Source organism: Salvelinus fontinalis, chromosome 27, assembly GCF_029448725.1.
Source record: "Salvelinus fontinalis isolate EN_2023a chromosome 27, ASM2944872v1, whole genome shotgun sequence".
In the NCBI taxonomy this organism is placed as follows: domain Eukaryota; kingdom Metazoa; phylum Chordata; class Actinopteri; order Salmoniformes; family Salmonidae; genus Salvelinus; species Salvelinus fontinalis.
In genome coordinates this window covers 22,740,423-22,756,709 of record NC_074691.1, presented here as the reverse complement: position 1 = coordinate 22,756,709, position 16,287 = coordinate 22,740,423, and the positions used below count along the sequence as shown (strand labels likewise).

General features: G+C 43.9%; 1 protein-coding gene across 1 annotated transcript in view; it reads right to left on the bottom strand.

The window, feature by feature from the left end:
• Positions 1-701: 701 nt before the first annotated feature.
• The window catches only part of LOC129825303 (probable methyltransferase-like protein 24), a 158,842-nt gene continuing 143,256 nt past the window's right edge, over positions 702-16,287 (bottom strand). Inside the window, exons 4-5 of the mRNA XM_055885302.1 lie at positions 14,073-14,298; positions 702-1,924 (exon numbers count right to left, since the gene is read on the bottom strand). Of these exons, the coding sequence (XP_055741277.1) occupies positions 1,607-1,924; positions 14,073-14,298 (544 nt within the window). The 3' untranslated portion in view covers positions 702-1,606. The remainder of the gene's footprint in view (positions 1,925-14,072; positions 14,299-16,287) is intronic.

Genomic DNA, 16,287 nt, shown 5'->3' with positions numbered 1-16,287 from the left:
AGGTCAGTACAGGTGCATCAAAGCAGGGACCGAGAGACTGAAAAACAGCTTCTATCTCAAGGCCATCAGACTGTTAAACAGCCACCACTAACATTTAGCGGCCGCTGCCAACATACTGACTCAACTCCAGCCACTTTAATAATGGGAATTGATGGAAATTATGTAAAAATGTACCACTAGCCACTTTAAACAATGCCACTTAATATAATGTTTACATACCCTACATTACTCATCTCATATGTATATGTATATACTGTACTCTATATCATCTACTGCATCTTGCCATCTTTATGTAATACATGTATCACTAGCCACTTTAAACTATGCCACTTTATGTTTACATACCCTACATTACTCATCTCATATGTATATACTGTACTCTATACCATCTACTGCATCTTGCCTATGCCGTTCTGTACCATCACTCATTCATATATCTTTATGTACATATTCTTTATCCCTTTACACTTGTGTGTATAAGGTAGTAGTTGTGGAATTGTTAGGGTAGATTACTTGTTGGTTATTACTGCATTGTCGGAACTAGAAGCACAAGCGTTTCGCTACACTCGCATTAACATCTGCTAACCATGTGTATGTGACAAATACGATTTGATTTGATTTGATTTACTGAAGCTGGTTGAGAGAATGCCGAGAGTGTGCAAAGCTGTCATCAAGGCAAACGGGTGGCTACTTTGAAAAATATAAAATACATTTGATTTGTTTAACACTTTTTTGGTTACTACATGATTTCATGTTATTTCATAGTTTTGATGTCTTCACTATTATTCTACAATGTATAAAATAGTAAAAAATAAAGATAAACCCTTGAATGAGTAGGTGTGTCCGTTGAAACCCAGGTAGGGTCATTCTCTGGGTAGACGGTCATGTCTTTGTCTCTCTTCAGGAGGCATATTGTCTGTCCTCCCAGGCAAACGTTTGAGCCTTTACCTTAACTATCTCCACAGAAACTCATCCCTGGGCTAAATGATGCGTGCTCAGCCTCAGTCTGACAGCTACTCTCCCAGCCCTATGTACTCTTTTTAATGCAGAAGATCCTGAGGACAAATTGAGGCTATTAGTTTGGGCTGTGGTCTTACCTCACTATTCATTACCCATGCCTCTGAGGATAATTCTCCAGGAGGGGGTGGATGTATCTGTTAGGGGTGGCTGGCTCAGGGCCAAGCCCAAATGAGGCCATGATGACAGAGATGGCTGCCGCAATGCTTGCCGGCTGACCTCCAGCCAACACAGCCACTTTAAAGCAGCTCTGACCGACAGATGGACTTTGGACCCTCGAGGCAATTACCTCACCATGTCTAAGGTCATATCAGGGAAGGGTAGGGGAGTAGTGATTCAAAATTTGAAATGATAGGAGCTTGTTAGGAGTACAGTATAGCTCACAAAATGTTACATTAACCTCCATAGATTGAGACAATCCTTTTCTGGCATACAGTACTTTGGTTAGCGTGATGAATCTGGTATTGGTCAGGAATAAATATCCAAAGTGAAACATCCCATGGGATTGACTTTCCCATCGTAGCTGAACTATATTTCCCAGATCTCCCCTTCTCATTGACCAGAGCCCTGTCCATCAGTCAGTCAGCTCTCAGGGCCTCCACTGGGTATTGACCCAGCCCAGTGTATAGGCACTGGTGGCGTTCAAAACGTTCCGGTGCAGGAAGAGGCGGGGCTTTGCTGGGTCGCTGTGGTAATGGAAGAGGCGGAAGTGAGCACGCTCCAGCTCCTTCAGTAGGCTGAACCAATAGCGCACCACGGATGGGTCGTCCCCGCCCACCTCGAAGCCCGCCCAGTGGAGGTGGATTTCTAGTAGTAGCTGACCCACAGAGCTCAGAACCCCTTCTAGAACCAGGTTCTCTAGAATCTTCCACTCCGCACTCTCCATGTCTGCCTTCAGAACATCCACCTGGAACAGAGAGGGAGAGAGACTCAGCAATGATAATGTTTCGCAGTAGGGATAGATATAAGATGGAGAGAGGGGAAAATGACTTTTGATGGAGGTGAGGGAGAGTCAGTGCAAAGAGGGAGAGAGAAGGTTGGTTGAAGGACAAGTAGAAGAAAGGATGTGTCTGAGTAGAGGAGGAGGGTGAATGTGGTATAAGGTCTGTGAAGAGGAGGAGAGGTGCATTAACATTAATAATGGCCTCAGGATATGATCTTACTGAGTCATCATATGTGTAACAGTTTAACTCTAGTCCGTCCCCTCGCCTCGCCCCGACCCGGGCGCGAACCAGGGACCTTCTGCACACATCAACAGCTGACACCCACGAAGCGTCGTTACCCATCGCTCCACAAAAGCCGCGGCTCTTGCAGAGCAAGGGGAACCACTACTTCAAGGTCTCAAAGCGAGTGACGTAACCGATTGAAATGCTATTAGCGCGCACCACCGCTAATTAGCTATCCATTTCACATCCGTTACATATGCATGGGCTACTTTCAATGCACATACTGTATATTAGGCCTTTCGGCCTCCATTTAAAGGTCTAATGCAGCCATTTTTATCTCAATATTAAATAACTTTTGGGTAACAATTAAGTACCTTACTGTGATTTTTATTTCTCAATTAAAATGTTCAAAAATAAACCAAAATAGCTTCTTAGCAGAGCAATTTCTCAAGCAATACTTTTTATTGGACTGTCAGGGAGTGGTTTTGAGTGGGGAGGGAAAAACTGAAAATTATATGTTATTGGCAAAGAGGTTTGGAACTTTCTTTCTTATTGGTCTTTCTTGAAACTCCCACCAAAAGAAGATTAAATTTCAGACGGTCTTTTCAAACAGCAATTACACTAAAATGGCATTGTCATAATTTCACAGTATTATTCCAACCTCATAGTGTGGAAATACTGTATATATAAAAGAGAGAAAAATCATGTTTTTGACTGCACTGGGCGAACACCGGTGTTCGGTGTTCGCCTTAGCAATCTCATTAGGATAAAGACCTCCTCCATTCCTGCCATTATTGAAAGAGATCGTGATACCTCACATCTCAAAATAGGGTTACTTAATGTTAGATCCCTCACTTCAAATGCAGTTATAGTCAATGAACTAATCACTGATCATAATCTTGATGTGATTGGCCTGACTGAAACATGGCTTAAGCCTGATGAATTTACTGTGTTAAATGAGGCCTCTCCTCCTGGTTACACTAGTGACCACATCCCCCGTGCATCCCGCAAAGGCGGAGGTGTTGCTAACATTTACGATAGCAAATTTCAATTTACAAAAAATAAAATGACGATTTCGTCTTTTGAGCTTCTAGTCATGAAATCTATGGAGCCTACTCAATCACTTTTTATAGCTACTGTTTACAGGCCTCCTGGGCCATATACAGCGTTCCTCTCTGAGTTCCCTGAATTCCTATCGGACCTTGTAGTCATAGCAGATCATATTCTAATTTTTGGTGATTTTAATATTCATATGGAGAAGTCCACAGACCCACTCCAAAAGGCTTTCGGCGCCATCATCGACTCAGTGGGTTTTGTCCAACATGTCTCTGGACCTACTCACTGCCACAGTCATACTCTGGACCTAGTTTTGTCCCATGGAATAAATGTTGTAGATCTTAATGTTTTTCCTCATAATCCTGGACTATCGGACCACCATTTTATTATGTTTGCAATCGCAACAAATAATCTGCTCAGACCCCAACCAAGAAGCATCAAAAGTCGTGCTATAAATTCTCAGACAACACAAAAATTCCTTGATGCCCTTCCAGACTCCTTCTGCCTACCCAAGGACGTCAGAGGACAAAAATCAGTTAACCACCTAACTGAGGAACTCAATTTAACCTTGCGCAATACCCTAGATGCAGTTGCACCCCTAAAAACGAAAAACATTTGTCATAAGAAACTAGCTCCCTGGTATACAGAAAATACCCGAGCTCTGAAGCAAGCTTCCAGAAAATTGGAACGGAAATCGCGCCACACCAAACTGGAAGTCTTCCGACTAGCTTGGAAAGACAGTACTGTGCAGTATCAAAGAGCCCTCACTGCTGCTCGATCATCCTACTTTTCCAACTTAATTGAGGAAAATAAGAACAATCAAAAATGTATTTTTGATACTGTTGCAAAGCTAACTAAAAAGCAGCATTCCCCAAGAGAGGATGGCTTTCACTTCAGCAGTAATAAATTCATGAACTTCTTTGAGGAAAAGATCATGATCATTAGAAAGCAAATTACGGACTCCTCTTTAAATCTGCGTTTTCCTCCAGGGCTTAGCTGTCCTGGATCTGCACAGCTCTGCCAGGGCCTGGGATCGGGAGAGACACTTAAGTGTTTTAGTACTATATCTCTTGACACAATGATGAAAATAATCATGGCCTCTAAACCTTCAAGCTGCATACTGGATCCTATTCCAACTAAACTGCTGAAAGAGCTGCTTCATGTGCTTGGCCCTCCTATGTTGAACATAATAAACGGCTCTCTATCCACCAGATGTGTACCAAACTCACTAAAAGTCGCAGTAATAAAGCCTCTCTTGAAAAAGCCAAACCTTGACCCGGAAAATATAAAAAACTATCGGCCTATATCGAATCTTCCATTCCTCTCAAAAATGTTAGAAAAAGCTGTTGCGCAGCAACTCACTGCCTTCCTGAAGACAAACAATGTATACGAAATGCTTCAGTCTGGTTTAAGACCCCATCATATTACTGAGACTGCACTTGTGAAGGTGGTAAATGACCGTTTAATGGCGTCAGACCGAGGCTCTGCATCTGTCCTCGTGCTACTAGACCTTAGTGCTGCCTTTGACACCATCGATCACCACATTCTTTTGGAGAGACTGGAAACCCAAATTGGCCTACACGGACAAGTTCTGGCCTAGTTTAGATCTTATCTGTCGGAAAGATATCAGTTTGTCTCTGTGAATGGTTTGTCCTCTGACAAATTAACTGTACATTTCGGTGTTCCTCAAGGTTCCATTTTAGGAGCACTATTGTTTTCACTATATATTTTACCTCTTGGGGATGTTATTCGAAAACATAATGTTAACTTTCACTGCTATGCGGATGACACACAGCTGTACATTTCAATGAAACATGGTGAAGCCCCAAAATTGCCCTCGCTAGAAGCCTGTGTTTCAGACATAAGGAAGTGGATGGCTGAAAACTTTCTACTTTTAAACTCGGACAAAACAGAGATGCTTGTTCTAGGTCCCAAGAAACAAAGAGATCTTCTGTTAAATCTGACAATCTTGATGGTTGTAAAGTCGTCTCAAATAAAACTGTGAAGGACCTCGGCGTTACTCTTGACCCTGATCTCTCTTTTGACGAACATATCAAGACTGTTTCAAGGACAGCTTTTTTCCATCTACGTAACATTGCAAAAATCAGAAATTATCTGTCCAAAAATGATGCAGAAAAATTTATCCATGCATTTGTTACTTCTAGGTTAGACTACTGCAATGCTCTACTTTCCGGCTACCCGGATAAAGCACTAAATAAACTTCAGTTAGTGCTAAATGCGGCTGCTAGAATCCTGACTAGAACCAAGAAATTTGATCATATTACTCCAGTGCTAGCTTCCCTACACTGGCTTCCTGTTAAGGCAAGGGATGATTTCAAGGTTTTACTGTTAACCTATAAAGCGTTACATGGGCTTGCTCCTACCTATCTTTCCGAGTTGGTCCTGCCGTACATACCTACACGTACGCTACGGTCACAAGACGCAGGCCTCCTAATTGTCCCTAGAATTTCTAAGCAAACAGCTGGAGGCAGGGCTTTCTCCTATAGATCTCCATTTTTATGGAATGGTCTGCCTACCCATGTGAGAGACGCAGACTCGGTCTCAACCTTTAAGTCTTTACTGAAGACTTATCTCTTCAGTAGGTCATATGATTGAGTGTAGTCTGGCCCAGGAGTGTGAAGGTGAACGGAAAGGCTCTGGAGCAACGAACCGCCCTTGCTGTCTCTGCCTGGCCGGTTCCCCTCTCTCCACTGGGATTCTCTGCCTCTAACCCTATTACAGGGGCTGAGTCACTGGCTTACTGGTGCTCTTTCATGCCGTCCCTAGGAGGGGTGCGTCACTTGAGTGGGTTGAGTTACTGACGTGATCTTCCTGTCTGGGTTGGCGCCCCCCCTTGGTTTGTGCTGTGGTGGAGATCTTTATGGGCTATACTCGGCCTTGTCTCAGGATTGTAAGTTGGTGGTTGAAGATATCCCTCTAGTGGTGCGGGGGCTGTGCTTTGGCAAAGTGGGTGGGGTTATATCCTTCCTGTTTGGCCCTGTCCGGGTGGTATCATCGGATGGGGCCACAGTGTCTCCTGATCCCTCCTGTCTCAGCCTCCAGTATTTATGCTGCAGTAGTTTATGTGTCGGGGGGCTAGGGTCAGTTGGTTATATCTGGAGTACTTCTCCTGTCTTATCCAGTGTCCTGTGTGAATTTAAGTATGCTCTCTCTAATTCTCTCCTTCTCTCTTTCTTTCTCTCTCTCGGAGAACCTGAGCCACATACGTCAGGACTACCGGGCATGATGACTCCTTGCTGTCCCCAGTCCACCTGGCCTTGCTGCTGTTCCAGTTTCAACTGTTCTGCCTGCGGTTATGGAACCCCTACCTGTCCCAGACCTGCTGCTTTCAACTCTTAATGATCGTCTATGAAAAGCCAACTGACATTTATTCCTGATTATTATTTGACCATGCTTGTCATTTATGAACATTTTGAAAATCTTGGCTCTCTCTAATTCTCTCCTTCTCTCTTTCTTTCTCTCTCTCGGAGGACCTGAGCCCTAGGACCATACGTCAGGACTACCGGGCATGATGACTCCTTGCTGTCCCCAGTCCACCTGGCCTTGCTGCTATTCCAGTTTCAACTGTTCTGCCTGCGGTTTTGGAACCCCTACCTGTCCCAGACCTGCTGTTTTCAACTCTTAATGATCGGCTATGAAAAGCCAACTGACATTTATTCCTGATTATTATTTGACCATGCTTGTCATTTATGAACATTTTGAAAATCTTGGCTCTCTCTAATTCTCTCCTTCTCTCTTTCTTTCTCTCTCTCGGAGGACCTGAGCCCTAGGACCATACGTCAGGACTACCGGGCATGATGACTCCTTGCTGTCCCCAGTCCACCTGGCCTTGCTGCTATTCCAGTTTCAACTGTTCTGCCTGCGGTTTTGGAACCCCTACCTGTCCCAGACCTCTTGTTTTCAACTCTTAATGATCGGCTATGAAAAGCCAACTGACATTTATTCCTGATTATTATTTGACCATGCTTGTCACTTATGAACATTTTGAACATCTTGGCCATGTTCTGTTATAATCTCCACCCGGCACAGCCAGAAGAGGACTGGCCACCCCTCATAGCCTGGTTCCTCTCTAGGTTTCTTCCTAGGTTTTGGCCTTTCTAGGGAGTTTTTCCTAGCCACCGTGCTTCTACACCTGCATTGCTTGCTGTTTGGGGTTTTAGGCTGGGTTTCTGTACAGCACTTCGAGATATTAGCTGATGTACAAAGGCCTTATAAAATAAACTTGATTTGATTTGATTTAAATGTGCTGTAATGTTTCTGATGTCATGTCAACTCCTTGAACCCATACTGTTTCAAAGCCTTACTAATGAAAGAGCTTCTCTTTGCTTTTGACATTTTATTTCACCAATTTATTATCTCCTCTGTACCTTACTACCCTCTCATTTGCAGATTGCCTCATGACATCACCATTGGCAACTTCCAATACTGCCAATAATATTTGTCAATAGTTGACCCAAACTTTCCACAAACCAATCATATTTATCTTCCAGCACACTAGTGTTACGCTAATGCAAGTGTTGAGTATCTGACCTGTCGAACAGAAAAACACTTCTTCAATGGCTAATGAGTAAGTAAAATGAGTAAAATAACAACTTTAGCTGGCTGGCTCTCTGACAGCCCATATCCAATATCCCATAGCCACTCCATCCCTCTAACAAAGCGCTAACAAGACTTTACACGACCTTTATATATTTTTAGTGGCTGCGGAAATCCCTTTTCTCCCCACATTCCAAGCCTTCATAAAAGCAGCTATCCCCCCAGATAGAACTAGTCAAAATGAAGTGCTTTCTGTCTCTGGGTCTCCCAATGGATACGATCCCTCCCCAATAATGTTTCTAATTGGACAGACATGTCATAAAACGGCAACTGCCCTAACCAACAGGGATGTTATGACCCATGACCCCCCCCCCCCCCCCCCCCCCCAATGTATGTGTGCAGGCTATGAAGGTCTTACAAATCCCAGAATGGTTCTATTCAAGATATACTTTTCTTAGGGTGTGTATTGAATGGGCTACTTTCAATAACTTAATTCTATTTGACAGCTTTCTTCTCCCTGATGTATCATCAACTGGCATGCAAGGCAAATCCCAAGGACTTCACAACATATCCCTCTCGATGTCCTCTAAGCCCACACCACCGGCAGCTCGTCTGCCCTTCGCTTCCCTAGTATGAGAAATTGTGAGCCCTCGAAAAGCGGCAGTCTTGCGTGAGCATCTCCATATGGCCCCACACATCTCTGAAGAGATCTCCGATCACCGCTGTGCAGATGTAGCGGTGTGCGTGCGTGCATGCGTGCGTGAGAGGAATGCAGAAAGAAACTACTTTGACAGGGGGGATTGGAAGTAGGGCAATAACTAATGGATTTGGGGAGGGAGGGTAGGTGGGTGCATGGTGATTTGGCCTGAATTGTGGTCTACTGAGGGAGGTTCAGTAAGGCCGATGGGTGTTGGAGATGGAAGGAGCTTTTATTTAGTCGTTTAGTGAGGCTATACCTCAGTCTGCCTTCTCCCAAGGTCAGCAGTAGCCTTGTCTTGTTCCTAGCGCCGTGTCTTAAACACTGTAGGCTTATAGCATTGCTATAAAGCCTGGCAAGCAAGGAAGCTAATTAAACAACCACTTCCTCCTCTTGTCTCGTGCTCTGTTCCCCTGTAGTCTGGAGATATTGTTATGGAGTTGCAGAACAGCATTGAAACAACTAGAAAATATGTCTACCATCGCCTATTACTTTAGGGCCATACATTCAGCCCAGACCTTCAGTTGTGAAGTTTCATTCAGCCCAGACCTTCAGTTGTGAAGTCTCTCTCAGCCCAGACCTTCAGTTGTGAAGTCTCTCTCAGCCCAGACCTTCAGTTGTGAAGTCTCTCTCAGCCCAGACCTTCAGTTGTGAAGTCTCTCTCAGCCCAGACCTTCAGTTGTGAAGTCTCTCTCAGCCCAGACCTTCAGTTGTAAAGTCTCACTCAGCCCAGACCTTCAGTTGTGAAGTCTCTCTCAGCCCAGACCTTCAGTTGTAAAGTCTCACTCAGCCCAGACCTTCAGTTGTGAAGTCTCTCTCAGCCCAGACCTTCAGTTGTGAAGTCTCTCTCAGCCCAGACCTTCAGTTGTAAAGTCTCACTCAGCCCAGACCTTCAGTTGTGAAGTCTCTCTCAGCCCAGACCTTCAGTTGTAAAGTCTCACTCAGCCCAGACCTTCAGTTGTGAAGTCTCTCTCAGCCCAGACCTTTAGTTGTGAAGTCTCTCTCAGCCCAGACCTTTAGTTGTGAAGTCTCTCTCAGCCCAGACCTTCAGTTGTAAAGTCTCACTCAGCCCAGACCTTCAGTTGTGAAGTCTCTCTCAGCCCAGACCTTTAGTTGTGAAGTCTCTCTCAGCCCAGACCTTCAGTTGTGAAGTCTCTCTCAGCCCAGACCTTTAGTTGTGAAGTCTCTCTCAGCCCAGACCTTCAGTTGTGAAGTCTCACTCAGCCCAGACCTTTAGTTGTGAAGTCTCTCTCAGCCCAGACCTTCAGTTGTAAAGTCTCACTCAGCCCAGACCTTTAGTTGTGAAGTCTCTCTCAGCCCAGACCTTTAGTTGTGAAGTCTCACTCAGCCCAGACCTTCAGTTGTGAAGTCTCACTCAGCCCAGACATTTAGTTGTGAAGTCACACTCAGCCCAGAACTTTAGTTGGGAAGTCTCTCTCAGCCCAGACATTTAGTTGTGAAGTCACACTCAGCCCAGAACTTTAGTTGTGAAGTCTCTGTCAGGCATTAACGTAATTGTGGTCCCTCAGGCTCAAGAGGGAGGAGGTCAGAATCACTCCATCTTTTTAATGAGAGGAAAAACAGAGAGCATGTTCACTGTTCACAGCCTGCTGGCTCAACGTGTGTGTGTTGTGTGTGTGTTTACCTAACCCCTAATGGTTTAAGCCGATAAATGCACAGCCACCTACACACTATTTTTAACCACCGCCAAAGGTGATGTCCTCAACAGAATCACTGAGAACCCAGAGACCCTGTTATCTTTTTGTGATAAAAGAGGAACTTTACATCCCAGTCAGAGAGAAACTGCAGACAATATTCTATGAGTTGAGTCGGCCTTCCGCTGGAGTGAAATCCATTCAGACATCAAACAGAAGCAGATTAGGGATACAATTATTTGTTTTAATGAATTCATTTCTAAATGCTTTTGAGGAAAGCTGATCGTTTGGTGTGAACAAACAAGTTTGCTGACCTCTGATGAACCTTTATAAATGGAAACTGACACTTGAGTCTAACTAATAGGCCCATAATTATTTCTTTCAGCGGGTAATTGCAGTTTTTGCAGAACTTATTGTGGCGTCCTTCATAGCCCAAAATACCAGCATCTTCATCAAGAGGCTCGAACCTCTTGGCATAACGGTTTAAAGCTGTTGGGCTGATTAACACAAGATAACAAGTTTGAGCCCAACTCTACCCCCAAATTTGTCACAATGCTTAAATGTGTTTATGACAATTTTGATACAACACAGTACACAGGTAAGCGGGGCTACAGGGATGTGTTTTCTGCCTGTGTGATTCTATGATTGTATCAAGCAGAGATGAAGTATTTTGTGTTCTTTAATTAGTGGATGTGAGGCAGGGGGAGACATATCTGAAACAGGCCTCTCCAGAGACCATCGTAATGAGCAGACATTTAATTACACTTCAATGGGATCAGGAGAAAGAGAGAGGTTCTGTTTAGACTCTCACAGCCTCCCCTAACAACTGGTCCAGGGCCTGTTCTGTTTCCAAACTGTCCACCACAACTGCATGATAACACTAACCTTAACCATGGTGAGGAAAGACTTGCATTATGGAGAAGTGGAAGCCATGTTGGCAGCTGCGTGCCCCTCTTGTGACAGTGTGGATGTGAGACATTAAGAAGTGACCTGCTTGTCAGAAAGAGTGTCTCTGATTGTTGTTCTATTGTGCATTAGGAGAAAGCAAATCAATTTCCATGAGATCTGAAGGACTGTTGAATTGGTGTACGGTGTATGACTCATTTAGAGGCTGTCTCCCCATGGAGACAGCCTCTGATGGTGACCAGAGCGGGTATGACTCATTTATGAGCTGTGTAATCACCGATAAGGAACACAAACTAATGCATATTTTGACCTTTAGAAGCGACTCATCAGTTCTCCGTGCTATTTTTCTGTCACAATGCCAGAGAGAAGAAAGACAAACGGTTGTTTCTTTAGCATGCTGTGTACTCACATTAAAAAAATCCCAGTATGGAGATGTGTGTGTTGCTTTGCATTTAAAGCAGGTACAGGGATGGGGCCTGTTCTTTATCTGTCACACACACAGACACAGACACACACGAACACGCACCCACACGTCTTAATTATTTCTCTCACACTCATTTGTATGGTATAGTGAGCTTTGTTTCTGGTTCCAAAAGAGGAATTAATGGCTGACGCCTCTAAGCATGGACTTGCTAATGCTAGGCGCCGGTGCGTGGCTTGTTGGCATTCTGCTCAAGAGCCTGAATTAAATTTGCACTGATTAAACTGTTGCTCATGCAATAAAGGAGAGAAAAACAGAGTGATGAATTAGACTGAGGTAACCTGCCTTCTGGAACATGCAGTGAGAGGTTAGAATTGACAAAACGAGAGCAGCACAAATAAATGAAGTCAGATGAATTCTGTTGAGGTAGATTGATTATCTGTGTGGGAGTATCAACCCAAACCTCCTTTTTACAGCACTGATTTCACATCAACTGTAAACTCCTTTCCACTATACAACTTCCACAAACTTGAATTATCACCGTCTTCAAGTCCTCATCAACGACTAACTCCTTCCACAGGATGTATAGCTGGGATCTTGCCTGAATATTTGTTATATTTTTTATTAAATAATAAAACATTTTTTTACCTCTTTTTATCCCCCAATTTTGTGGTATCCAATTGGTAGTTGGTCTTGTCCCATCGCTGAAACTCCCATACAGACTCGGGAGAGGAGAAGGAAGCAGTGTGTCCTCCGAAACACAACCCAGCCGAGCCGCACTGCTTCTTGACACAATGCCCACTTAACCCGGAAGCCAGCAGCAACAATGTGTCGGAGGAAACACCGTACACCTGGCGACCGTGTCAGCGTTCATTGGGCCCTGCTCGCCACAGGAGCCTCTAGAGCGGACAAGAACATCCCTGCCAGCCAAACCCTCCCCTAACCGTGTCGACGCTGTGCCAATTGTGCGCCACCCCATGGGTCTCCAGGTCGCGGCCGGCTGCGACAGAGCCTGGACTCAAACCAGGATCTCTAGTGACACAGCTTTTGACCACCATGCCACTCGGGAGGCCCTCGCCTGAATACTTCTATTCTCACCCGAATACTATGCATACTATTGCTGTATTTAGGGAAGGTCGCCGTTCTACACACGCACCGCTGGCTTGTTGTGTGTGTGTGTGTGTGTGTGTGTGTGTGTGTGTGTGTGTGTGTGTGTGTGTGTGTGTGTGTGTGTGTGTGTGTGTGTGTGTGTGTGTGTGTGTGTGTGTGTGTGTGTGTGTGTGTGTGTGTGTGTGTGTGTGTGTGTGTGTGTATGTCGTTGATCTTGTATGCAGATCCATATCTGATGAGGCAGAACACAGAGCCCTGGGGGACTTAATATTCTGAATGATAATGTTTAAAGGAGGAAAGCCATAACTATAAGTGAGTTTTCTGCCCTCCAGCGCAAGATGAGACATTGCAGGAATGAATGATGAGCAGTAGAGCTGCAGGAGTCAACAAGCCATACTAAAGTTCAACTTCTCAGCTCATAGGGAGACATACTAAAGTTCAACCTCTCAGCTCATAGGGAGACATACTAAAGTTCAACCTCTCAGCTCATAGGGAGACATACTAAAGTTCAACCTCTCAGCTCATAGGGAGAACAGATCCATTTTCTTATAGCCTTTTCTGGTTGAGGTGAGGAAAATAAGTAATTTTGGGTTGTTTTTATGGTGACTTTTGTAGTGACTATTGCATGGGTTGTGCGTATTGTGGTCAAGTATACAATTTACTGTAATAGACAGGTACTGTATATTGTGTGCTGGATGCTGGTAGTGGAGTATGTTGTTACTGTATTATGTACATAGAGTGCCATCTGTCATTATTGGGATAATTACTCTATACTCCAAAAGATTAGACTGGCAGCTTTAACTTGAGGCTATTTTTTATCTATAATGGATGAACGGTTTAGAATTTACAGCACTTTTTCTACATAGTCCCCACATTTTAGGGGAGCCAAAGTATTGAGCAAATTCACATATATGTCTGTTAAAGTAGACAAAGGTTAAGTATTTAGTCCGATACTGATAGCACGCAATGACTCTACAAATTTGTTGGATTCATTTTCTGGTTATTTTGTGTTTCAGATTAATTTATGCCCAATAGAAATGAATGGTAAATAATGTATTGTGCCATTTTGGAGTCACTTTTATTGTAAATAAGAATAGAATATGTTTCTGAACACTTCTACATGAATGTGGATGCTACCATGATTGCGGAAAATCCTGAATGAATCGTGACTAATGTACAAAAAGACTATGTACAAAAAGTGCTGTAATTTCTCAATGGTTCACTCAAAATGTATGAAAATACACTCAAATTAAAGCAGACAGTCTACACTTTAACCTTATAGCTATCGTTTGAATCCAAACTTTTGATATATAGAGCCAAAAGAATAAAAAATGCTTCACTGTCCCAATAAATACGGAGAGCACTGTGTACTCTCTGGGTATAATCCCATACATGAGTTATTTGTTATGTCTGACTCAGGCCACATTGGCCCATTTGTAATCTCCCATTACCCATAAACCCCTTCTCCTCTCTCTGTGCATTCTGACCTGTCTGTGTCCAAAGTCGTTGAGAATGGTGGCCAGTTTCTTGGTGTTGCTGTGCTGTCGTTGGGCGGGGATGGCTGGGTTGGGGTCCCTCCAGTCTACGGAGAGACGGTGGAGCCACATGTCTGACTCCTGTAGGTGGGCCTGCCTAAGGCTGGGGTCAAAACAGTGCACTTCACAGCCCGCCCTGGCCAGAGAGCGCTCCAGAGTCTTATCCTCCATACCCAACCTATGGTAGAGAGAGAGGGGAGGGAAGAAGAGAGAGAGACAGAGAGAGAGGTTATATACAGCATATTTGATGGATGGTTGAGTGGATGGCTGCAGATAGAATTATATATGGCATATTGTATAAGGACTTCTGTTTGTACATCTGCTGGAGCTGAAAAGTATTGCTCACTTCAGCAGCTCAATTAATAATTCAGCGGAAGGCTGAAAGTATGGGAGGATATGAGCAGAAAGATATTTGATTTCTTCTTGTTTGTTTTCAAGACTGACAAAGGCTTGTTTTGCCCCTCCCTCTCTTCCCTCTTTTCCCACTGGGCACAAACGTCAATTCAATGTCCATTCCACATTGGTTCAATGTAATTTCATTGAAATGCCTTGGAAACAACATTGATTCAACCAGTGTGTGCCTAGTGGCTCTCTCTTCAAATCAAATAAAAATCAAATCAAATGTTATTTGTCACATGCTTTGAAAAAAAAATGGTTTAGACTAACAATGAAATACTTACTTACTGGCCCTTCCCAACAATGCAGAGAGAAAGAAAATAGAGAAACAATATAAAACTAATGACATGTAATAATACAAGCAATAATAAACACACAATAAGTAACGATAACTTGGCTATGACTTGGGTGGCTGGAGTCTTTGAAAATATTTAGGGCCTTCCTCTGACACCGCCTGGTATAGAGGTCCTGGATGGCAGGGAGCTCAGGCTGGGCGATGTACTGGGCAGTACACACTACCCTCTGTAGCGCCTTGCAGTCGAATGCCAAGCAGTCCCCATACCAAGCGGTGATGCCGAAAGTCAATATGCTCTCAATGGTGCAGCTGTAGAATTATTTGAGTATTTGAGGAGGGGAGGGGACTAAGCACACAGGAGGGGAGGGGACTAAGCACACATGAGGGGACTAAGCACACATGCACATCCCTTCAGGAAGTTCAGGATCCAGTTGCAGAGGCTGGTGTTCAGTCCCAAGGTCCTTAGCTTAGTGATGAGCTTGGAGGGCCCTATGATGTTGAACGTGGAGCTGTAGTCAATGAACAGCATTCTCACATAGGTGTTCCTTATATCCAGGTGGGAAAGGTCAGTGTGGAGTGCAATGGAGATTGCGTCATCTATGGATCTGTTGGAGCGGTATGCGAATTGGAGTGGGTCCAGGGCGTCTGGGATGATGGTGTTGATGTGAGCCATGACCAGCCTTTCAAAGAATGTCATGGCTACAGAAGTGCGTGCTTGGAAGTGAGTGCTTGGCGTTCTTGGGCACAGTGACTATGGTGGTCTGCTTGAAACATGTATGTACTACAGACTGAGTCAGGGAGAGGTTGAAAATGTCAGTGAAGACACTTGCCAGTTGGTCAGCGCATACTCTGAGTATGCATTCTGATAGTCCATCTGGCCCAGCGGCCTTGTGAATGTTAACCTGTTTAAAGGTCTTACATTGGCTACAGAGAGCGTGATCACACAGTCGTCCGGGATAGCTGGTGCTCTCATGCATGGTTCAGTGTTGCTTGCCTCAAAGTGAGCATAGAAGGCATTTACCTTGTCTGGTACACTCTAAGGAAAAATGATTCCAAAATAGTTATTTGTGGAGGGACAGTGTTCTACAAAGAACCTTTTTGATCAGAAGAACCCTTTTTGGAAGACAAGGGTTCTTTGTAAGGCAAATTGTTCTATCTAGAACCTTTAACATCCTAAGAACTGTTTTTGGAAGAAAGGGTTCTTTGTTGATTCTTAGGAAGGAAAGAAGGGTTCTACACAGAACCATATATAATATTTCCCAGCATGTTTTATTGCAGGAAGATTTTCAGAATTGTTTGTTTTACTTTAATATTTGTGTTTTTGCATTTACATTGATTGGTTAATAACTTTAATGCTATACAAAGATAAATAACACCGTTTTCTAAACTAATCCAATCTGTTGGATTTATTGCACCCGTTACTGAGATAGTTGTTCCAGTTTAGATGGTTGAGGTAGTCTCAGTATTCAATTCCCC